Here is a 25,806-nt window from a genome sequence, read left to right on the forward strand (position 1 = left end):
CGTTAGACAACGGCGCTAGCAGCGCTGTTAACTGAAAATTGTGCCGTAAAGATACCTTTAAAATGCCTTATTTTTTTAATAAATATTTTTGACGACCGCCGTAAAACCGATTCGCCGTTGAGTGATTGCACCATTAACCGCGGGCCACCTGTATAGAACAATCAAATGAAAGCCTTTTTTTCAATTTTTGTTTCTTTTTTTTTTTTCTAAAAATGTTTTCCCTGATTTATAGGTTTTATTTTTCTACCATAATGAAAAAATTCATAGCTAGCAAAAAAATGACTTTTAGAAAAAAAAATTATTCATTTAACTGGAGGTTTATATATGGTAGTAATCCCAGGTCTTAATATTAAATATCAAGGGAGACAGAATTTGAAAATGGTTATTTTCGGGATAAATCACCCTGGCGTCACAAACTGAAGGTGTCAGAGGCAAAAATCATATGCGGTTTGGAGATATCCCGAGTCACCTTATTAAGTGGTATGAATGTCAAAGTCCTGTCCTTAAAAAATGGCATTAGCTGGCCAGCCCCCTTAACATACCAGATATCTATACTATACTACTCCTGCATCCTAATTTCTTCATTTTCTAGCATCTTAAGTTATTTCATAACACGTCTCAGATGAGCCAAAGATATGACTAAGATTTTTATAACTGCATACCCTTGCTGTTGTCAGTCACAGTTACTGGCAGTGGCCATAGACTTTGACTAAAAAGTCAATCTGCAAAATATCAGTTGTCCTTTTAATCATCTTTTACAATAAGCTGGACAACAATGATGGTAAGCTCTACCACCAGCTCCCAACTTTGTTAAAAGGAAGAGCAGGAGTCACATCGTGCTGCTTCAGCATCAAGATAGTGGTGCTTGAATGAGTAGCCACTGGTCTAGCACATACTTGGGATGAGCTGCTCCTCTGCAGAGGGAGGATCAAATAAAAATGGAGAGAAGCAGTCTTTCTGTCACTTGAGTCTTGACATAGGCCTTATGCTCTTTAAGTACCTTAGGCAACACGCCCTCGGTTTCCAAGGATCCAGGTGCTTACATCACCATTCTAAGGATCCAGGTGCTTACATCACCATTCTAATTCTAAAGATCCAGGTGTCGTGGACGTAAGGAAAAAGTTTTTTCATAAATTCACCATAAATCGAAATATTGTGCTAGACTTCCAATTAGTTGCAAAATTAAGGTAAATGATTGAATATTATAAAATATAAGAGTTTTAGCTTACAATTGCGTTTTTCGACCATTACGGTAGAGTCAAAGTTGACCGAAGGTTGAAAGTTTGGCAATTATCGTTATTTATATGAAAATATCTCAAAACTGATAAAAGCTACAATCATGAGTATTTTATTGTTGTATTCTACATAAAAATGCGCACATTTTCATATATAATACTTCATGTAACGGCTAATTTACAATGGTACAAAAATTATGTCAAAGTGACGAAATAATTTCCGAGATGTGTCACAGATACTTTTTAGTGCGGCAAGAAAGAAATTCGCGCTTGCGCGCCTGCGTAACGATTGTAAACAAAACAACACCTTGATCCGTGAACTCCCAGCATCCCGCAAGGCGCGTGATTCAAAAGTTTTAGGCTGGTAGGCCTATAAGTATTTTTCCGCAAATTTAAAAAAAAACTTTTGTAAGTAGACGTAAAATACGTCCAGTCGGCACACGGGAGACGAAAAATGTCGACGTAAAATACGTCCAGTCGGCGTAAGAGGGTTAAACTCACCTTGCAAGCTCCCTTTGACTGCTCAACTCACCTTGCAAGCTCCCTCAGACTACGTAATGGATGACCTTCAAGATCCAACCAACAAGGAAAATAAAGGGAAAGAGGGAAAGGTCCCTCGCCACAAACTCTCAACCACGGAGCCCCAGGGCACAACACCTTACCTCCACAACATCTGACTGACTACTGCCCAGGTGTAGACAATCCCACTCACACATAACTACAGCACTGTTTCCAAAAAATCCTACATCACATTAATGACACAACACGCCTACATGATCTTAAGATGAAAACACACACACACAACTTAATCAGACATAATCAGCCATCCATACAGGAGATCTTCTGTTCCTCCATGGATGCTGATTCTCTCCTGTTTCACTGTGACCACTCACTTGTGGTTTCACTGATTCTTCAGAGACTGAATCATCACTTGACATTTTGCTTGAGCCATTAGATAGGGAAGCTGGAACTACAACTAGTCGCACATCCAACACATGCCTCGGCATTCCATCCGCGGAAATGTTGTTCAAGGAGTTCACATGAGTAACCATACCTTTAGGCCATTGAGAGTACAATGGGCATCCAGGGGCTTCACCTACACCTCCTCTCCTATCTTAATTGAAAGGGGTGTGTCTTGGCTGGTATCTGCTCCTTTGGGGACTACTGAAGGGTATCTCCCCTCATATCAGTACACCGCATGCTGTGGAGCAGGTGATTCATCCTGTCCAGACCTTGGTGTGCTTTTGTATCAGAATACTGCTTTAATAGGACTAATTCCTCCCTTTCCTGCAATAGCATTGATGGTCCTATGGTGCCTTTCAACTACTCCATTTCCTCCTGGTCGATAAGCAGTCCGAAATGCCCTAACAATGTTCCAACGAGACAACATAACTCCTAAACACTGTGACCTAAATGCTGTACTATTATCCAGTAATAGTTCATCAGCTGGCCCTCTTTCTAAAAAGATATTATACAACTCAGCATCTTCTCTCTTAAACTTTCTCAATATTGCGAAACTACCTGGACCACAGTCAACCACTGATAAAAAGGGTATCTGTCAATAGCTGGGCGCTGCCAGTTTCTTTCAATACTTAATTCACCTCCTTTGTGCACCAAAGGAGCAGGATCAATGGACTGACAACGATCACAACACTGAACTAACTTCTTCACACATTCTCTGGAAACTTCAGGGTCCGACTTCTTGGCTAAATATAGTGTTCTGTCAATTCCCATATGGTGTTTATTATGCAACTCTGTTAGATCAACTACAACACCTGCACAGAGATGTGCATGCTCGACTTCATTGCTTCCCATCCAACTCTTCTTGACTCTCATCAGAATATCAGCTTTATTCTTCTCTGTAGGCACCACCTGAACCACAATATTCTAACCAAAATCTGTAATCAATTCCTTCAATGTTCCCAAACGTCTCTTGATCATCATCTCTGCATAGTGCTAGAGCATCACCCTCCAGATACAATGGAATAAAACTGGCTAAGTCTGATACATTCTATAGCTTAGCCACTAAGGTTACCTTCTTCAACCATGATACGTCTCCTTCACCAGTGAATGGCTTAATCATGTCCATTGTAATTTTAGATGCCATACTTTCTTGGAATAGGTCTAGATAACTTGTAGTTAAACTCACCTTGCAAGCTCCCTTTGACTGCTCACTCACCTTGCAAGCTCCCTCAGACTGCGTAATGGATGACCTTCAAGATTCAACTCACCAACCAGCAAGGAAAATAAAGGGAAAGAGGAAAAGGTCCCTCGCCACAAACTCTCAACCATGGAGCCCTGGGTGCAGCACCCTACCTCCACAACAACTGACTGACCACTGCCCACTCACACAAAACTGCACCACAGATTCCAAAAAATCCTACATCACATTAATGACACAACATATGGTGACATTTATTTACATTCTCAACTGAATTTTTGCAAATAATGTAAATATACTGTTGTTGGTGATGTTTATTCCTCCGTTGATTTAACAATGTTACATTTGTTATGAGTTCATTTATTATTTTTAATTCTGATTTAATGTTAATTTTTATTCTTTTGGGAGACACTGAGCTGAATTTGCATTTTCCATAGCTAACAAACCTGAGCTCTTCACAATAAGATTATCTTTTAGAGCCAGCTGGAAACCAGTTAAAAACAATCAAAGATTATAAAAGGAATCTGTGGCATGTGGCAACTCATGCATATATGAGGAAGATGTTAGCTACTGACCAGGCTTGAAAACTTGTGAAGCATCAGTCTTTCTTCCAACCCAGGATGCGAGAATAGCGGCTAAAGGTGGGCTGTTAACGTTAAGACCTCAGGTTTGTTAGCTATGAAAAATACAAATTGATTAAAAATGTCATTTGTTCATATGCAGAACAAATCCTTGGTTTTAACAATACTTGAAGGGAGTACAAGTACCCTGAACCAGCTGGGGGTTCAACCCACCTGACCACCCTTCTTAGAAGATCAGAGTTCTAAAGAAGGGGGTCTGAGCCTGTGAGAGAAGAGATAAAACAAGTATCTAAAAACTCAAACTTCTGGGATTAAACACAATGAGACACGTCCAGATTCATTGCATTCGTGGAAGGTAAAAAATAGAACTCTGTCTGTTCTAGTAACAAACCACATAGGCCACAGAGATTTGTTACCACTCCTCCCTCCCCTTGTCAGAGAGACGAGTAAGTGCTACTGGGAAGCAGATTTGTTTATTGTTTAGTAACAAACCAACTAACTGCAAACAGTATGGCTGCCACACTCACCTGTATCTGACCAGTTCTAGCATATGATGTGTCTTATTCTTCAACCCGCCTTAAGAGGAAGAAAAGAAAAAAGGGAAAGACCAGCCATCTCCTTCATTCTGTCTCCCTCACACAATAATCTTATGCAAGATATCAACTGTCCCGCTGGGGGCACTAGATGAGCTACATAACGTGTTGGGCAGCCACCACTGGATAATAATAATAATAATAATAATAATAATAATAATAATAATAATAATAATAATAATAATAATAATAATAATAAATAATAATAATATAAAAAAAAAAAAAAAAAAAAAAAAAGACAAAGGACCTGTGGGCAATGTCCTTCAGGAAAAGGAAGTAAACGTGGTCTGCTGAAGCCAGGAACCAGCATTCAAAACCCTATGAACAGACAAGTTCTTTTTAAATGCCAGAGAGGAACTCATTTCTCTGATGTCATATGCTCCAGCCTGCACAGACTTTGTGACAGAACTATCTGGTGAGGAGTATGCCTGCTTAAATCAAACACGCAGCCAGAATGAAAAGGAGATCTTCGAAATTTCCATTCTGGACTAGCTGGTACTAACCCAACGTCTACGACATCTAGGCCTTAGGTGAAGAATCTTTTAGATAGCAGTGCAGAGCTCTTGACAGGACAAAGCAAATACTCCCATGGAGTCATATTCCTGACTGACGACTGACACAGTGGTTTGAATGGAGCTTGAGGGAGACTATACTCATGACAGAATAACATCCCACATTGCATGTCTGAGTTCTCCTGTTGAACAGGACTCTTCAAAACTCCTGAACAACATCGAGATTTCCCAGGATGAAGAGATGTCCAGGCCCTTCATGCTCAGGGTTAACCCGAAAGTGGACCTGTAGTCCCTGAAAGCTGAGATGGAAAGAGCTTTTTGTTTCTGTGAAAGAATAGACAATTCGCTTTCAGCTCACTGAAATTCAGTGGAGAGAAACACTGTCAACGACCCCAACCCAATTTGCCGTAGTAAACTCCTGACCAAGACCTCCTGAGATAGCTGGGCATCTGGTCCGCTGTTCTGCCAGAAAAGCCTCTTGCTCTCAGGAGATACTCGACAGACTCCGGCCGTGAAGCGACAAGAGATCTTACCGACTGGTGGAACCTTTCCACATGAGGGTGGGAATTTTCTCGGAACTGCTGACAGAAGATACAGAAGTTTTGGGAACCACACTGGCTGTGGACACAGAGGCACCACAAGGACATCCTGAAAGCATACACCTGGAGATTGTGACAAGGATGCTAGCCCACTAAGAAATTAACTTCCACCTTCCTGTTGAAGCGAACGGCAAAGAGGTCTAACATGAGTCTTCCCCAGAGATCAAACGGTGAGACCACTACGTCCAGATGCAGAGACCACTTCATTCATGAGACTTTACTCCAATGGCTAGATTGTCGGCCACAACATTCCTCCTGCCTGGAATGTATCTTACCATGAGCTCTACAGAGGTGTCGACCGCACACTGGTGCATCTCGACTGTTAAATGAGTGCTGGTAAGGGGGTGGTCTTCTCCAATTAACAATTCTGGGATCATAAATACGAGACTTCTAGCTTCTGTCACTTAGAAGAGGTCTGACAAGATCTTCCAAGTAGACAGAAAAGACAATAGGATACCCAATGGGGATGCCCTAAAACAAAATACTTGGCACAAACATGTTCAAAATCTCCTACTGTAAACTTTGCCATGACAAAATAATTGAACTGTAGACCTGGGGGAAGTCCTTGAGCTGCCCAGGAAACGTACATCTTCAATAGCAGGGATTTCCTATAATGATACGACACGAACCCTCTTTGGGCTAAGGAACCACCATGGCAGTATTCCTGAGCAACATAAACACAGCTAAGATGGATCCTACCTACTTCAAAGATAAGAATACCAGAATATGAGTTACATTACTGATCTGGTTACTTAGATGAAAAGGAAGGTTAAAAGCTAGGAAATGAACCTAACCCAATCCAATGCTAACCTCTTAAAGAATGGGAAAATCTTGCAGAATTCAGAAGGAGAACCTAAACCAACCCAATGCCAACCTCTTAAAGAATGGGAAAATATTGCAGAATCCAGAAGCAGAGCATCTGGGAATTTGAAGATTATGCCCTAAAACATATAATCTCAAACCAGCTGGGCTAGGCTGAGAACCTCAACATTTAGGCTAGAAGGTTAAGATAAATAGGCAAGGGAAGGTTCAACTAGAGCACCCTCAACCTGAGCATCCATAGTATGTTATGCTAAGCTAGCCTAAAAACTTATCCACTTGGGCTTGCTATGCAAGATTAAGAACTCAACTTCTTAGGCTAAGAAGATGGTTAAGGAAGATTCAAACTAGCAAGGCTAGGCTAAAAACTCAATGACCTAGGCTAGGCAAGAACATAATACAGTAGGCTAGACTAGCTCAGGTGGGTCAGGCTAAGCTAAGAGCTCAACCACTTAGGCTAGGTTAAGGTAGCTTTGAACTAGTTAGGCTAGGCTAAGGTAGCTTTGAACTAGTTAGGTTAGGCTCAGCACTTGCTTAAGCTAAGAATTCAACCACTTAAGCTAGGTCAAGGTAGCTTTGAACTAGTTAGGCTAGCTTAGAACTGGATAGGCTAGGGTAAGAACTCAACCCCTTATGCTAGATTAAAGAAGCTTATAACTAGTTAGGCTAGACTAAGAACTCAACCACTTAGGCTAGGTCAAGTTAACTTTGAACTAGTTAGGCTAGGCTAAAACAGAAAGGACAGCATTTCCTCACCTTGAAGCCTTCTTGGCTTAGACTCAAGTAACTAACCAGAAGTAGGCCAGAGTCCCAAAGAAGCTAGATGGCTTGGTGGATATTTTTTAGAATTACTTCAAGATTTCCTTTCAGGTAGGCAGCAGTGAGTTACAGGATCTATAGTGAACCAAGACCTACTGTATTTGGTGTTCCACAGGGTAGTGTTCTTGATATAATGTCATTTTTATTGTATAAAAGTGACTGTTTTTGGCCTGGAAAACAAGATTGTTCAGTATGCTGATGATGCAACATTTGTGGATGTGGTCAAGTTGCCATTTTTGAGATATGAAGCTGTTCTCAGACTCAATTGGGGCATGAACTGGATCAAGGAATGATGTGGTTGGTGGGGTGAGGCTGAACTACAGTAAAACACTATTGATTAGCAGATCTCGAACAGATTTCCCACCCTGTCCTCACCTTCAGGTGGACAGAATTTTGACTCACGTCTAGCTTTTGAGAAACAGCTGATGCAAGTTTCAGCAAATGCTGCACGAAAGTTAGGTATTGTTTGTAAGGCCTCATATATTTATAACAGTGATAAAATCACTGCGACCTGTTTTAAGTCACTTGTATTTACTACCTTTACTAGAATAATGTTCACTTCCTAATAGTAGTAGTTCTGACTTGGACCATCGATGGATTGTCTCTGGTTTGTCACTTTTTATAAGTTGTATTTCAACAGAGATCTTTCACATTCCCAATTGATGCCTGATCCCCTTTATCTGCCAAGAACAACCAGATGCACTGAACAGCAGCACCAATATCCAGTAAATGTGCCTAACTGTCAAACTTCTTAGTTCCAAAGGTCCTTTATTCCCCACACAGTCGGACTGTGGCACAGCCTCCTAAAGGAAGTTGTGCAACTGGAGCTTCAAATGTTCAAGCAAAGGTGCAATACATTACTACCCCAATACTATTTTCCTTGCATTTTAATACATTTTTACCTATTTGGTCATTTATTAATTTCTTTTTAATAAGAGAGGTCTCTTCTTTCTGTATTTCCCTTTACTTCATCTTACTTCTTCCTAATGAACACCATACAGGTAGTGTTCGAGTTATGATAATTCGTCTTACGATAATCCGATGGGGTTAGCAATTAACCCTTAAACGCCTATTGGACGTATTAAACGTCGACGAAAACTGTCTGTCGGGTGCCAAACCGATGTATGGCACGTCAACGCACAATAGTTTTTTTAAAAATTCGCGGAAAAATAGTTATAGGCCTACTAGGCGAAAACTTTTGAATCACGCACCTTGAGGGATGCTGGGAGTTCAAGGATCAAGCTGTTGTTTTGTTCACAAGCGTTACCCAGGCGCACAGGCGTGAATTTCTTTCTTCTCGCACTAAAAAGCATCAGCGACACATTATTTCGTCACTTTGACATAATTTTTGCACCATTTTATATTAGCCGTTACATAGTTTTATATATGAAAATGTGTGCAATTTTATGTAGAATACAACAAAAAAGAATCCATGGTTGTAGCTTTTATCAGTTTTGAAATATTTTCCTATAAATAACGATGTGCCAAAATTTCAACCTTCGGTCAACTTTGACTCTACCGAAATGGTCGAAAAAGGCAATTGTAAGCTAAAACTCTTATATTCTACTAATATTCAATCATTTACCTTCACTTTACAACAATGGTTTTCGCTCTCGGCTGTCAATCCGGTGGTCTGAAGTTTGATTCCTGGCTCTGCCAACACGGAATCAGAGGAATTTATTTCTGGTGATAGAAATTCAGTGGTCTAGTAAAACTAAGATATAATCTTTTGGAAGTCTCTAGCACAATATTTCCATTTATGGTGAATTTATGAAATAAACTTTTTCCTTACGTCCGCGCGGTAAATCTTCCGAAAAAATCTGAAATTTTTTTGTCCGATTGTCGTAATGTTTGCACTGTTTTATATTATCCATCACATAAAGTTTTATACAGTGGTCCCCCGTATTTGCGGGGGATGCGTACCAGAACCCCCCCCCCCCCCCCCCCCCCCCCCCCCCCCCCCCACCCCCCCCCCCCCCCCCCCGTGAATAGATAGAATCTGCGAATGTTTGAAACCCCTATAAAAATGTTAAAAACAGCCTACTTTGTTAGTTAAAACTCAAGAAAAACCACTAAAAATTTTCATACTTGGTTTTTTAAATAGTTTTATCACAAAAAGTGCATTTTATGATGAAATTGATCAAAAAAACCAGGAATTTGTGGATATTTCTCATAGAAAAATAACGCGAATGAGCGAATTTTCCGCGAATAATGCGGGGAAACGTTCCAGAGGTAAATCCGCGAATGTGAGTCCGCGAATCCGGAGAACATGAATATATGAGTCCACTGTATATGGAAATGTGCGCAATTTCATGTAGAATACAACAAAAAACAACCCATGGTTGTAGATTTTATCAGTTTTGAAATATTTTCATATAAATAATGATAAGTACCAAAATATCAACCTTCCGTCAACTTTGACTCGACCAAAATGATAGAAAAACTCAATTGTAAACTAAAACTATTACATTCTAGTAATATTCAATCATTTATCTTTATTTTGCAACAAATTGGAGGTCTCTAGCACAATACTTTCATTTATGGTGAATTTTTGAAAAAAACTTTTTCCTTACGTCCGAGCGGTAACTCTTCCGAAAAAATCATAAATTTTTTAGTTCGATTGTTGTAATGCTTGCACCGTTTTATATAAGCCGTTACATAAAGTTTTAAATATGAAAATGTGGGCAATTTCATGTAGAATACAATAAAAAACAACCCATGGTTGTAGCTTTTATCAGTTTTGAAATATTTTCATATAAATAACAATAAGTGCCAAAATTTAAACCTTCGGTCAACTCTGACTCGACCGAAATGGTAAAAAAATGCAATTGTAAGCTAAAACTATTACGTTCTAGTAACATTCAATCATTTAACTTTATTTTGCAACAAATTGGAAGTCTCTAGCACAATATTTCGATTTATGGTGAATTTATGAAAAACACTTTTTCCTTATGTCCGCGCGATAACTCTTCCGAACAAATCATAAATTTTTTCGTCTGATTGTCGTAATGTTTGCTTTTATATTAGCCGTTACATAAGGTTTTATATATGAAAATGTGCGCAATTTCATGTAGAATACAACAATAAACAACCCATGGTTGTAGCTTTCATCAGTTTTGAAATATTTTCATATACATAATGATAAATAGAAAAAATTCAACCTTCGGTCAACTTTAACACAACTGAAATGGTCAAAAACTGGAATTGTCTCTGTGTTTTTCATCTATCCACCCGCCTGTGGTGTTTGCGCATGGTAACACTGCCTCCCTGGCTTTAGATAGTTACGCTATGTGTAAGTTTTAAGTGAATAAAAGGATATCTGGGTGTACATTGGCAACTGAAAAGTGTTTTAATAATTTACTTTATGCGAATTACACCATTAATAATCGAAATAAGATATTGTTATTATGTATTGTTAAATGTAAGCTGAATGTAACTATCTAAAGCCTGGGACGCAATGTTACCATACGCAAACACCACAGGTGGGCGGACAGATGGAAAAAACCGAGTTTAAGTATAACACAATCACATATGTACAGATTCCCCTAGCACTTGTAGTGCTGAAATGGAAGTTGTTGCATGTAAATCCCTGGTCTACATGCACACAGACCTTATATACACTATATAACAAGGAGGAAGTAGCACAGACTCAAGCATGCATGCCCAGAAAGGCCCTGGTGAGGAGTAACTGTGCAGCCATTGAACAATAGAGATGAAGATCATTCCACTTACCCCTAACTTTGGGAGAGCAATCTACAATACCAGAGCTACTTCATATCCACTTCTGCCAAGCATAAAATCTGGGGATAGAGCTTGTAGCCAACAAGTTAGCAGGCCTGGCTCTATAAAGTATTCTTCCAGGAAAGTATAAGGCAAATATTTAACCTGTTAATTGCATGCTAAGGTCGATAACCAAGCATGGAGGGTTGCATGGGCTCTACCAGAGTAAGCACTAACTTCCCTGCACCCAATCCAGGGACTGAGAATGCACTGACTGTAGGCTGTGCTGGCTCAACCAGGTGTAATTTCAGGAAGCACAAGGGGAAGAGCCTACAGGCACTATGGTCCACAGACAAGGTATGTGCAGGGCTGCATGGCTCTGCTCAGTGTGTTTAGAAGTTAGTGAGGAAGAGCTGACCCCACTGCTTGGACACACAGACCAGGAATATGAAGAGAGCAGATTATGCTGGTTCAACCAGGTTTGCTTCAGGGGGAGGACAAATGGAACAGCATACCCTGCTATCAGCTTCTGGCAGCTGGGGCAGTTTTCGTGTCCAGTTGAGCCAAGAGAGGGTACTGAATACAATTATTCCATTGCATTATCGAAGTTTTAGTTCCTCCATTATTGTATTCCTTGAACATTCTATTGGGGATAGCACTGGAAACTGGACCAAGCTCTTTATGGAACTAACAATAGGCCTTGAATGTCAGAGGATCCCTTGGTCCATGACCTCAGTGAGGGGAGTATTGTTGTGCTACAAAACATGTCACTGTTGTGACATTAATCATCCACAGTTTCAGGATGAATCTAACTGTCAATGAGGACGAGAAACCTATTATGAATGTTATTCCACCAGGTGTAACGTTCAAGGGCTGGTGAAGCAACCAGCTATGGCTGAATGCAATTGTCCTTCATGCCTAAAATAGGGGTTTACAGACTAATCAATGTTTCTGTATCCTCTACAGTTGGATGGCAATGTAGAAGTTTTCTGGTCCTGGAAAGACCATGCCACTTAATAAGGTTCGGTTGCCTGACACTGTAACTAGGCAGTCCCCAGTTATTGGTGGCCTCTGTTATCAGCGATTGGGGCTTGTCTAGTGACTAAAATTGGCAATTTTCTGTTATCATCACACCGTCAGAATGGAAGCCCCACCAATAACCCAGGACTGCTGTTGTCATGAATCACTGCTTTAGGATCTCCAGGAACCTCCTGATAGCTACTTTGTCAGCACTTTCAAATTGTGGTTAAAAAGAACATGACAGCTGGCTCCTCAAGCCCTTGTACAAGACAGGCAGTCCCCAGCTTACAACGGTTTCAGCTTACGCTGCTTTTCAATTATATTAATCAGATATTATTTCCCGGTTTACGACACATGTTCCTGGGTTATGATGCTTACAACGCCGATCTGATGGAAGAAATATGACTCCAAAAAGGCAAAATAATCAATATTTGAAGATTTTTTAATGAAACGTGCAATAAAAGTGCGGTTTACATAGTTTTTAATACACCTACAGCATTCAAACTAAATTTTCTTAGGATTTTTTATGATTTTTGATGATGTTCTGGCTTACGATGACTATCAAGAACGGAATCCCCATCATAAACTGGGGACTGCCAGTATATTAACCTTGACTTTCACCAAAAAACCTTTCATAATCTGATCCTCCAACCTGTTTCTTGAGGTAATTTATCTGCATTACCACCTCCTACATAACTGTGTTCCATGTCTTGGTGATCCTCCGGACAGCCAGCAATGACCAGCAACACACTGGTACCTTTCTTCTGAAGGACCAACAGCAATAATTTGGCAACACTAAACACTAATATACCTGCATACCCTAGGAAGCCTTGCCACATAAACAAACTTGTGTAATGCATTCAATCACCTTCAGTTGTAGCACAAAAAGAAGTCAGAATACAGGGGTAAGTGTTGTATTAGCTCTCTGATCACTGATTAGCCTAATGCTAATTCAGAGACTCCAAGTGATCTTCATGCACAAGTCATGAAAAATACTGTATTATATGTACTGGGTTCAACAATTCAGCACCTCTGCAAGCTGAATAATACTGCTGATTGTAAGCACACAGTTTTAAAGAATGCAATCAGGGATGATTTTTAAAAGCACCAAGAATTTTATATTTAAACAGAATGCAGAAGTAAAAATTTTTGATAAAATTATCACAAATGCTTACTTCTAACCTATGTGTAAGGCAATGGTTTGTTTAAGATAAAAACATAATATGATATCCTACTTTTAAACAACATGCACCACACAAAAAAATGCTGGATTAGTTTACTCTGTACTACAGAATGATATAAAATGTTCTTCACTTACGGAATTTCTCTAAAGTTTACTTCATTGGTTTCATTTTCTGAAAACTGTCCTGGACCAGACAACATGGCCTTGATGGTTCCTGAGGTTAAAGCATGGTCTCTCTTGACTATAAATTCATGGCCATCCGAAGAAATAAGTTTGACATACATTGCATCTGGACCTTCACAGCCACCATACACACGCTCCTCATCCTTGTTGTCGTCACCCATTGTGAAGTAATATTACTATGGAAAAAATAAAGTTTATTATTATATATTATCACAGAGTTAGCCAATGAAAAAGAACCCATAGGTTCTTTGGTACTGTAACTTAAAATAACTTCAGTCCTTTAACTCAATCTTATTATTGAGTACCTCATGAAACAGTGATTAGGACTAACAACTTTCCAAACATAGCGCATATTCATACACAAACCACTTTCCTGTGTACATTCAGCATCTAACAAATTTCTTTAACCTGTAACTAAAAGTAAAGTTAACTATCCCTTGAACATTATTGGCAATCAAGATGAAACTAAATTTTGTAGAAAAAAATTAGCTAATGTGAAATATCAAAATTCTTTGGATGTAAGAAGAGCATTTTTACATTACGCACTACATATATGACAAATTTCTTTGCCAAATATCATTGTAGCTCATGTCAACTTTAATAAGCTTTACTGAGAACTAAACCAGTGCAACTTGTAATTCATTTAAAACTAGTAAAAAAAATTTCCAACAAGGTAGATGGATCATAGAAATATAACTAATGTGCCTTATACTACGTAAAATCACTTAACCCTTTAACGCCGATTGGACGTATGGTACGTCGACTAAAATTTGTCTGTCGTATGCCGATTGGACGTATGGTACGTCGACGAAAAAAAGTTTTTTTTTTAAATTCGCGGAAAAATAGTTATAGGCCTACTAGGCGAAAACTTTTGAATCACGTGCCTTTGGGGATGCTGGGAGCTCACGGATCAAGGCGTTGTTTTGTTTACAATCGTTACCCAGGCGCGCAAGCATGAATTTCTTTCTTCTCGCACTAAAAAGCATCAGCGACACATCTCAGAAATTATTTTGTCACTTTGACATAATTTTTGCACCATTTCATATTAGCCGTTACATGGAGTATTATACAGTGGGGCATCGCTTATTCACGGATCAGTATTCACGGATCCAGTTAATCACGGGTTTTTTCTTGGACCGTTTCTCATGTTACATCACTGGTATGAATCGCTGCATCACGGGTTTGTTGTGTTGCGTATGCGATGTTTTTTTCGGTAGGCTAACCCTCGGCCGTGGTCCGATAACTACCAACATTCATTTAAAGACTCATATATGATATTAACTGACAATAAAGGGGTAATAAAACCATTCTCACCTAATATATTATTGTCCTATCTTCGAAATAAATAGCCTATTCAAGGTTTATGTACGACGTTCATTGGTAGGCTAAGCGTAGTTGCAGTGCGATAACCACCAACGTACACAAACATTCACATTATGATATTAATTGACAATAAAGGTAATAAAACCATTCTTACCATATATATTATAGTCATATCTTCATAATAAATAGCCTATTCGAAGAATAATTCCACATCATTGCACTCAACTTATCGTCGGAGTGGCCAGCCACAAAATGTAAGCATAAACCTTTACGTACGAAAATGGTTTATGTATACGGTTGCGTTCAAAGCGACATTTTTTGTTTTGATAAACTTTTAGAAATTTTAATAGTAGTGGTAGTGTAATTACAGTAGTAATAACATTAAGGCTAAAATTAATTCGAACTTCATTATTATTTTGGCAGTATTCGTATATAACTTCTCTGAACAATGAAGTCATACAAACGCTATTTGTCATAGATTATCGTAAGTATTGCTGTTTGTTATTGGCGACGAAGCGTAAACGAAATACATAAAAGCATTTTTTACCTTATATATTATCGTCGTATCTTCATAATAAAAAGGCTATTCGTGGAGTAATTCCATATCAGTGAAATCAATTTTATCTATGCGAGGCCAGCCAGCTGACAAAATGTACGTACGTATATGAAAATCAAATTATGGTAGCGTTCACAGCAAGATTATCTTTCGAAATTTTTATAGTACTATTCATGCTACGTAGTAATAATGTTTGGAATATACGTAACATTAATTTTCAATACAAAATATCATCGTTATTTTGGTAGTGAATAATAGTTTAGAATTATCATACATACACTGCATTGTTATGGGTTTGTGCCAGTGATAAACAACCAAAATAACGTTCTCCTTTAAGTCAACGCGTTTAGGAAAAACATGACATAGAATCGACTTTGCGACTTCGTTCACTTTGATATTTTTAACGATACAATAACTATCATTTGTACTACTAAAACCATCTTCACATAAGTAATTTTTCGTAAGATATGTGTTGTTACAAAAGCTAGCTTATACATAAAAGGCTTTTATAATTTAAGTCACCATATACATATGTACCCAAACTCATTGTGGGGAAATTTACTACTGTTTCCTCGGATATTGAAATACTTTAGCATCATTCAAACACTTTAATAATATAATGCATAAATACTAGGCTATACATATTTACATCGTATACAAATACTACATACAGTTATATACACATACTTTTATATACAAAGTTAACAGTTATATACACATACTTTTATATACAAAATTAATCATATGAGTAGTGATCAGACGACAGCTGTGCACTGGACTACGTACATACTACTTGGAAGATAAAACAAACAAAAATTTTGTTGTTGTTAGTCGCCGGGATAGATTAACATTTTTCCAGAGATTAAAGAGCTGAATTTTGTTTTGAAGGTATGTCAACCGCGTTAGTAAATAGATATCATCTTCTAAGGAATTTTTTTTTCTCTTTTTTTTGCGGAAGAATCTTCAAGCCATTTTGCATTCAAAGTAATGAGAAGGAATCATTCTATTCTTCATGAAATCAGTAAAATACTTACACTAATAATAAAAACTAAAACTACGTACTGTATGCAAAACACATACATCATCGTTAGCTTCGTGTGTGTAAACGTTCATTCTAGAAATTACAGAGTAGTATAACTAACACCTGATTGGTTGGTTGGTAGCCATGGAGATCTGTTATCCAATGACTGCCCTCTGCTTCTGTTCTATTTATAGACATACGCCATGGATGGCACTAGGTTTGAACGTTACCATGTTCGTGATTTTCTGACTGCTGACGGCAAAATTACTCAATAATTTTCTTTATATAATTATTCCTTCGTGAAAACATTAATATAATATCGCGGTTGACATACCTTCAAAACAAAATTCAGCTTTTAATCTCTGGAAAAATGTTAATCTATCCCGGCGACTAACAACAACAAAATTTTTGTTCGTTTTATCTTCCAAGTAGTACGTACGTAGTCCAGTGCACAGCTGTCGTCTGATCACTATTCATATTATAACTTTGTATATAAAACGTAATGTGTATATAACTGTTAACTTTGTATATAAAAGTATGTGTATATAACTGTATGTAGTATTTGTATACGATGTAAATGTGTATAGCCTAGTATTTATGCATTATATTATTAAAGTGTTTGAATGATGCTAAAGTATTTCAATATCCGAGGAAACAGTAGTAAATTTCCCCACAATGAGTTTGGGTGCATATGTATATCTAAGATGACTTAAATTATAAAAGCCTTTTATGTATAAGCTAGCTTTTGCAACAACACATATCTTACGAAAAATTACTTATGTGAAGATGGTTTTAGTAGTACAATGATAGTTATTGTATCGTTAAAAATATCAAAGTGAACGAAGTCGCAAAGTCGATTCTATGTCATGTTTTTAACTTTAACGTATAGTGGTAATGAAAAAACACCAGTGTGTCGTAGCGATGCGTCATCAATATAGTGGTATGAAAATACCACATGGTGTTGTAGCGATACGTAATCACAAAGTACAAATCCTTTTCCCGGACCATCCTCAGAATTTTACGACTCTTCAACTTCAAGATCGATATGGTAAAATATTATATAGTCATACTTATTGTTAAAATTCACAAGTTGAACTGCAAAACATTATTATATTTTGATTGTTATGTACATATATTTTTGTGTTTTTACGGAATGTTTGTTTTGAAAAATAATACCTATTAGTGAACATATGGTATTAATTGTCCCACTATTTTTATTATAGGTGATCTTAATTATCTCACATTCATTTAACAGTATTATATTATATTTATTTAAATAAAAAACTGTAATTAATAAATAACAATAATGAAAAACATAAAGGGAAAAAATGTTTTTGCTGCAGTAGTGGTGTTTGTTTGATTATGCATCTGACCTCACTTTTTCGAAATCTGAAAAATTCCAAAAACCGAAACATCGGAATGTGTGTGTACTGCACATTTTTTTTGAAATTTTTAAACGCACACAATGTCTACACATTTACTGCAAATTACAGTACGTACGTATTTATTCCTGAGAGAGAGAGAGAGAGAGAGAGAGAGAGAGAGAGAGAGAGAGAGAGAGAGAGAGAGAGAGAGAGAGAGAGAGAGAGAGAATGATCAAGGACTCCAAGGCGTGTTATTTTTACAATTATTTTATTATTTTGGGATTTTTTTTTAATCTTGAGATTTTCTATTCAATTCTCGAGATTAATAAGAAAATTACCGTAAATTGACTAGATCCAGCACACATCTGAATGACTCGGCCATTAGCAGGCTATAACCACCAACCTTATGAACTTGCATGATACATGAGATACATGACAAAACACAAAACCACTGTTTATTGGTGAAATTAGGGGGTTTGCACGATATGGGAGATTGCATGTTATTCGAGTATATACGGTATGTGATTTTTTTAGCCTTTTATGGAACAAAATCTAGCAAGAAATTGCCATTCCCAGTTGGCAACACTGGCCTACAAACGTTTGTTTGTTGTTGTTATGAAATGTGGTGTGCGGCGCGTTCTTTAAATTGTACCCATATAAACGAGTTAATTATGTGGCATCCAAAAGCCCTGATTCTTTTACTCGTATGGGAAAGACGCCTGAAGGTCAGATGAAGGTTTTTACGTGGAATATACTAATATTAACGTGTTGACGAAGGGAAGAGATGTTTCGCTGCATACTGTTGGTAGCATTATCGTTATTATATTACTGGATTGCACTGCAAAATCGTCGCCATCTTTTATCAACATAGATTGTTGGTGAGTACCCATATGATTTACATATTTTGATAGTTCTCTTACCACTCATCCTCTCTTTCCTTGTAAAAAAAAAAAAAAAAGAGGCCCACCATGCGTATGTAGGCTTCTAGCTGTAATCCCTAGGCTAGTAGGCTACATACCTATGTACAGTAGTACATATACTACATTTATTTTTTAAGGCTAATTTTGTACAATAACTTTAAAACTGTCTTGAATTTAGTTTTAGGTGATAGTTGAAAACATATTTGGTGTTTGAACTAAAGTAGGCAGTTATAAACATTGGAATAGTGGTCTTGGGTGGGTTAACTATTAAAGTAGGCAGTTTTAAGCAATTTTTGAGGGGGTATCAGGATAACACGGGTATTTACTTATCACGGGGGGGTTCTAGGCCCTATCCCCCGTGGATAACGAGGCCCCACTGTATATGAAAATGTGTGCAATTTCATGTAGAATACAACAAAAAACAACTCATGGTTGTAGCTTTTATCAGTTTTGAAATATTTTCATATAAATAACAATAAGTGCCAAAATGTCAACCTTCGGTCAACATTGACTCTACCTAAATGGTCAAAAAATACAATCGTAAGCTAAAACTCTTATATTCTAGTAATATTCAGTCATTTACCTTTATTTTGCAACAAATTGGAAGTCTCTAGCGCAATATTTCAATTTATGGTGAATTTAAGAAAAAAACTTTTTTTTTATGTCCGCGCGGTAACTCTTCCGAAAAAATCATAAATTTTTTCGTCCGATTGTCATAATGTTTGCACCATTTTAAATTAGCTGTTACATAAAGTTTTATATATGGAAATGTGCGCAATTTTATGTAGAATACAACAAAAAACAACCCATGGTTGTAGCTTTTATCAGTTTTGAAATATATTCATATAAATAACGATAAGTGCCAAAATATCAACCTTCGGTCAACTTTGACTCAACCGAAATGGTAAAAAAACGCAATTGTAAGCTAAAACTATTACATTCAAGTAATATTCAATAATTTACCTTTATTTTGCAACAAATTGGAAGTCTCTAGCACAATATTTCGATTTATGGTGAATTTAGGAAATAAACTTTTTCCCTACGTCCTTGCGGTAACTTCCGGAAAAATCATAAATTTTTTCGTCCGATTGTCGTAATGTTTGCACCATTTTAAATTAGCTGTTACATAAAGTTTTATATATGGAAATGTGCGCAATTTCATGTAGAATACAACAATAAAAAGCCCATGGTTGTAACTTTTATCAGTTTTTAAATATTTTCATATAAATAATGATGTGCCAAAATATCAACCTTCGGTCAACTTTGACTGGACTGAAATGGTCAAAAAACGCAATTGTAAGCTAAAACTCTTACATTCTAGTAATATTCATTCATTTTCCTTTCTTTTGCAACAAATTGGAAGTCTCTAGCACAATATTTCGATTTATGGTGAATTTTTGAAAAATGATATTGTAATGATACAATTAAGTTTGTTCATACTTACCTGGCAGATATATATATAGCTGTATTTTTCCGAATCCGACAGAAATTTAAACACTTACGACACACGCAGTGGGAGTCAGGTGGTTAGTACCCATTCCCGCCGCTGGGAGGCGGGTATCAGGAATCATTCCCATTTTCTATTCATAATTTTTATTTCCACTGTCTCCTGAGGGGAGGTGGGTGGGTACTTGATTATATATATCTGCCAGGTAAGTATGAACAAACTTAATTGTATCATTACAATATCATTTTGTTCATGAAACTTACCTGTCAGATATATATATAGCTGAATCCCACCTTTGGTGGTGGGAGTAGACAGAATAGAAGATTTTAGGAAACATATATATGCAGATAATTGATATCTTGGTTACTGCCGCGTAAGTCTGCTTGTGCTACTAGAGTTGCCAGCGTTATAGAGACCTATATAGCTGGTGCACTCCAGATGATCTGTCAACAGGGGCGAGACCACGACGTGACTAGACCATATTGACCATACCATGAGGGCTAAGAAGTAAAATAAATATATATATAAAAATATATATCACCACCTGACCCACCTAGCCAAAGTTAAGGTGTGTTAACTAAGGCTTAAGAGTTAAGAAGTCACCGTTGTCGGCGACTCAACTACTAAATTAAGAGCTTTTCCTAACCATTTTCTACAGGATAGGATGAGTGGTACTTCTTGCCCCCAAGATTGTGTCTGCAGACACGTATGGCCCTAGCGAGCAGCAGATCTCATATGCCATCTTCAACATCTCGCAGGGAGTGTGAATGAACACATAGTTGCTTCGCTAAAACATGGTACTCAGGATGTTGCTGAGTGCCATGCTCTGTTGAAATGCTTCCGAGGCCGCGCCCTCACCTCGTGAGCATTCAAATCAAAAGATTTCAAATCTTTGTGCAAACACAAAGAAGGAGCTTTTTTGAAAGACCTCCTTAACAATAAAGCCAGGGTGTTCTTCGATATGGGCAAGTCTGGTCTTTTCGGAACACTGCAGATTGTCCGTACGACTTCGACTTTCTTGAGTTTTATGTAGATAAAACTTGAGAGACCTGACAGGGCACAGGACTCTCTCTGGCTCCTGCCCACTAACTTGTGCCATCCTTGCTTTCCTCCAAGTCCTGCCCCCCCCCATGGCCCCAAGGACAAAACGGGTTTCCATTCTTAGGCCATAACGAAAAGCTTAGAGAGCACACCGCCTTGTGTTATCTAAAGCCAAAACTTGTGACGATGGCTTAAAATCTCACTAACCCTCTTTGTCGTATCTAGGGTGGTTAGAAAAATGCCTTCCTGATCACATGCAAGAAGTTAACAGGTAGGAGATGTTCGAATGCTTTGACATCAAGAACTTCAGACTATGTCTAAGTTCCATATTGAAAGCTTCGATCTGGACATGCACAGTCAGTCCGTCTGTACTAACGTCAGGTGACCGACCAGTTGACCAGTCAGACGAATCAAGGACAGCAAGGCTGTACCCTGAAGACCCATAAGGCACTATTCTTTCGCTGAAGGATGAGTGTCTGGACTGCCTGGGCGATTCAAGCTAAAGCAAACCTTGGGGGGTGTATCAACGCAACCCAACGTCGTTAGCGAATCAACTCCTGAGCCACTCCTGACTCGAGCTTCTGGTGCCAGGAGAAAGGAGCGAGGAGCAAAAAGGCGATTCAGTCCCGAAGGACGAATGCCTGACAGTCCAACCTGGTCTCATGTTAAACGATCATCGGGGGTGTATAAACGCAACCGACTTCGTCAACAAGAAACTCAGGGCTACTATATGTCTCCTGATCTCGCACGAGTGTCTAACTCCGAGAAAACAGGTGAGACAAAAAGTAGATGGTGAGCGAGTTTCGAGATTTCACAGAACTCAAAGATCGTGAAGGGCTTTGTTGTTGTTTGACAGAAGCAAATCTCTGAGCCCAAAGGCCGTCAACAACATATTTGCGTATTCTTTAATAGTTGTGACTGCCAGCTTATCCCATTCTTCAAACGGAAAGGGAAGACTGCAATCTTATGCTGTCAACATCTCGATAGCCTGAACGTAGTCAGACTCAGAGCGGAGAGGTTATAGGTACCTTTCGTGTTAAAGGAGACCGACTCTCTCGGAAACGGTAACTTGGAAGGACGTGACCTCTGTGAATCTAGGGTCTTGAAGGCCAACATGGGGCGATTAGCGTCATTGTCGCTCCCTGTGATGATATAAATCATCTTATTACATTTCCTAAGCGATTGAAAAAGGGGAAAAGAGACTAAACATCCATCCCCGTTCAATATCATAGGATGGCGTTTAATGTTACCGCTCCGGATCGAGAATAAGGGAGCAGAGAAGAAGAAGCCTCTTCGTCCTCAACCTAGCGAAGAGATGAATGAAAGGTACGTCCCTAAAGTCTCCACAACTCTCAACATACTTCTAAAGAAAGATTCCACTCGGAAGGTCAGTAGTTGCTGCCTTCGATCGAGACGATTCGAATGGACTTTTGCAATCCTGTAACGAACCTCTAGAGGATCGTTCCATTCTACGCCTGTTGTTATAATAGGCTCTTTCTCGTAAACCCGAACTGCGACCGAGAGAAGATACTTCCTAAGATATGAGAGAGCTGTGGAAGATCAGAGTTGATATGGACCATGGTTCCAAAAACTCGTTTCGAGGACTGGAGGGACGACTGAATTGCTTCCACTTCTTTCAGATTATGATCCAGTACATCTGAAACCCTCTCCAGATGTCCGGCACCTTCTTTCTATCACCTCAAGAGATACTTAACACACCGAGAGATGTTCAGAATCATTCCTAGATCTTTAATAAAATTTCAGTTTCCCGGTAGGAAAAAACTGTAGAGGTCTGAATTGCAGTCTATTCAGGGAAACAAACTTCTTTAGGAAGGAAATGGTCCCCAGCAAGCTCATCCATTCCCTCACACAGTATGTTTACTTCCCTAATAAGGCTGCGCTTTGCCTAAGCAAGAGAGCATATAATAGTGCAATGTTGTGGTAGACTCGTAGTCCTATACCGTGCGGTAACGAGCACCGAAAGGAGTAAGATATCTCTGTAGAACATATTAAGGCCAAACGAATGCAATGTTTATTCATTCATGTAAGAAATCCCCTCAATCTTAGGCTAAAGTCCGTGATTGTAGGGCACGAGATACAGTTCGTCAGTCAATCCCGCAGGAGAGAGAGAGACGTAACTGCCAGCACAGAGATACGGTTAGTCAGTCAATCCCGCAGGAGAGAGAGACGTAACCTACCGCGCATGACAGCGAACGAGTTGGTACTGGCTCGTTTGGACTGGAGGAGAGGACAGAGACAGCAGCAGCTTACGATCGTCCGTCATCGTCGTCTCTTAACTTTATGCCTGGGTTGCCAGCTACCCTATTCTATGAAGAAAAAGGTCCGTTATTTTTAGCATAAAGAGACTCTCAAGCTGGTATATTTAAGCGAAACAGAAAACGCTAAATATATAGATGCGTTTGTGTCGTCAGAACACTACCATACAACGGTAAAAGATAAATCGGAAACTCCTGGAAGGCTGCAGGGAGTAACGATTAAATGTCCTTAAAATGGACCATAGACCTCTCGGTTGCCATCCGAAGAGGTAACTACAGCAAGCGTATATGACTTGAACCAACCAGAAATAAAATAACGCAAGGCAAAATATGAAATTATATCACAATAAAGTTTGTTCATACTTACCTGGCAGACATATATATAGCTGAATTCGGAAATACAGCTACATACATATCTGACAGGCAAGTTTCATGAACAAAACTTAGGAGAATCGAAGCAGTCAGCTCAAGCTTCTTATGTTATTGGACATAAGGGTTCATTGACGTAGTCTACAAGTCTATTTCTTGTACGAGTCTGCGAATGACGAATGAGAGCTCTTCCGAATCTTGTCAATAAGAGCTTATTCGCTTACGCAATATCAAGTTAATGAGATGTTTGTCAATGAGAACTAACCCATTTACGGGACAAAGAGATATTTTGTCATGAGGGGATACCCACTTACTTGACAAAACGATAGTATATTGTCAATGGGGGAAAGTCACTGAATTGACAAAACGTAATCCAGGAAGTCGAGCATTTTATTTTCCGATTCCCGTCTCAAACGAGGAAGGGGCAACAATCCTGTTAAGAGACTGGGCTTACGTCAGGTAGAACGACGATGTTCAATTCGGCAGCGTAGTCCCGACTAGGAACTAACAAAATCTATCATCTGAAAAGCCCTTCAGATGGGCTAAAAAGCTGGCAAAATTATCCTGGGAAGAGGAAGAAACTCTCCAACCAGCTTCCTCTCCCGTATCAACTAATGCCTGCTAAAGCTTAAAATTTATTGGCAGTATGGCAAAGGAAGTCCTGTCTTGCGCTTTCCTGAAGAGCGTACTTTTGATGAGTGCCTTTGCAAGAATCCTACTGAACGTTGCCGAGAGTCCTGACGTGCAGGACATCGAGCCTTTATAACCCGTAACTGCCTTATCGCAAAGTCTTGACTGCGGTAGTGGCAACTTAAATTTATTGGCAGAATGGCAAAGCTTGCGGTAGAGCAAACGAGAACTTCCCTTGAGCTTTCCTTAACTCCATCCACCTATGCGAAAAGCAATATTAATTGACAGAGACCTCTTGAATTCACGAAACCCGATGTCTTGCTGGGTTTCGAAGAAGAAGTTGTCTGTTCACTTTAAGCTTCCTCCGAAGCACTGCCTACTTCACATTCTTTGCAGGTGAGGTAGAAGGTATCATCGAAGGTAGAGGTAAAAATTCTTTAAGCCCAAATCTGAAACAAGAGCTTGAAGAGTTCAACAGAAACGTTCAGCCAGGCGCGACCACCACCTGGCGTGCGCTGGTGCACGCTTGGCGTCCCCACTGGTAGCGCGCTCCAACGGCGTCCACTTGGAGCGCCGCCTCGGCGTCCACTGGGCGCGCACTGCTCGGTGCGTGCCCAACTGGTCGCGCGCATTGGCGTGCACCCAAGCCCGCGCGCCCCTGGCTTGGGCGTCCGCTCTCAAAAGCTTACTGCTACTATGACTTCTTTTACGTATTTCTCGGTGGAAAGACGGACACGAGTTCAGGCGACGTTCGCCTTCTTACTTCTCACTGAAACGCATAACAAGAGAGAGAGAGAGAGAGGACGTGAAGCGTCCTCTTCTATAAAGCTTCTATTTAGAGGGCGCGAGTCCATCCGAAAGCTCCAACCCCTGCGCGGGAGGACGCTTCGGAGGACGAGAAGCAATCCTTCAGGATTCGTGCACGTGCACGCACTTAGGCAGTCTGGGGATTTTCATCAGAAACTGCCGAAGGCACGCCAGATCGGTGGGGGTTCCTCGTAACCCTCCTTCGGCTTTCGACATGCTCTCTCCCTGGTTCTGGGAGTCAAGCAGAGGTCCCGGCCTAGAGGCGAAACGAGGCCGATCTGACGCACCCTCCACTACACAAGGGGTATCACTGCACTTCTGCACTTCACTTTTACTCTCTAAAGCAAGCACTTTCGATTCTAAGTTACGAATCGAAGGAGTATCAGAGAAAGGGCAATTTCTCTACAGACACTGCTTAGGGCCCGAAGGCAACACTGCAGGGTTAGGAGTAACAATTACAGAAGTAGCACTTCACAGCAATGAAGGAGAGCGAGCACCTCTCGTAGACATATACATAGCCCGTAGCCATACTACAGGGTTATGCAAAATAAAGTCTACAGGAAGGTTAGCAGGTTCACTACCCTGACTTTTGTTACTGATTAATTGCGTACATACGAATCATACGTC

General features: G+C 39.3%; 1 protein-coding gene across 2 annotated transcripts in view; it reads right to left on the reverse strand.

Annotated features, from left to right (window-relative positions):
* LOC135218383 (elongin-C) overlaps window positions 1-25,806 on the reverse strand; it is a 69,842-nt gene that overhangs the window by 5,228 nt on the left and 38,808 nt on the right. For both annotated transcript variants that reach the window (XR_010315308.1, XM_064254672.1), the window contains exon 2: window positions 13,378-13,601. Coding sequence is in view for 1 of the 2 variants with exons in the window: in XM_064254672.1 (XP_064110742.1) it covers window positions 13,378-13,586 (209 nt within the window). In the remaining variant the exon portion in view is untranslated. The remainder of the gene's footprint in view (window positions 1-13,377; window positions 13,602-25,806) is intronic.

Source organism: Macrobrachium nipponense, chromosome 9 (genome assembly GCF_015104395.2).
Source record: "Macrobrachium nipponense isolate FS-2020 chromosome 9, ASM1510439v2, whole genome shotgun sequence".
NCBI lineage: Eukaryota > Metazoa > Arthropoda > Malacostraca > Decapoda > Palaemonidae > Macrobrachium > Macrobrachium nipponense.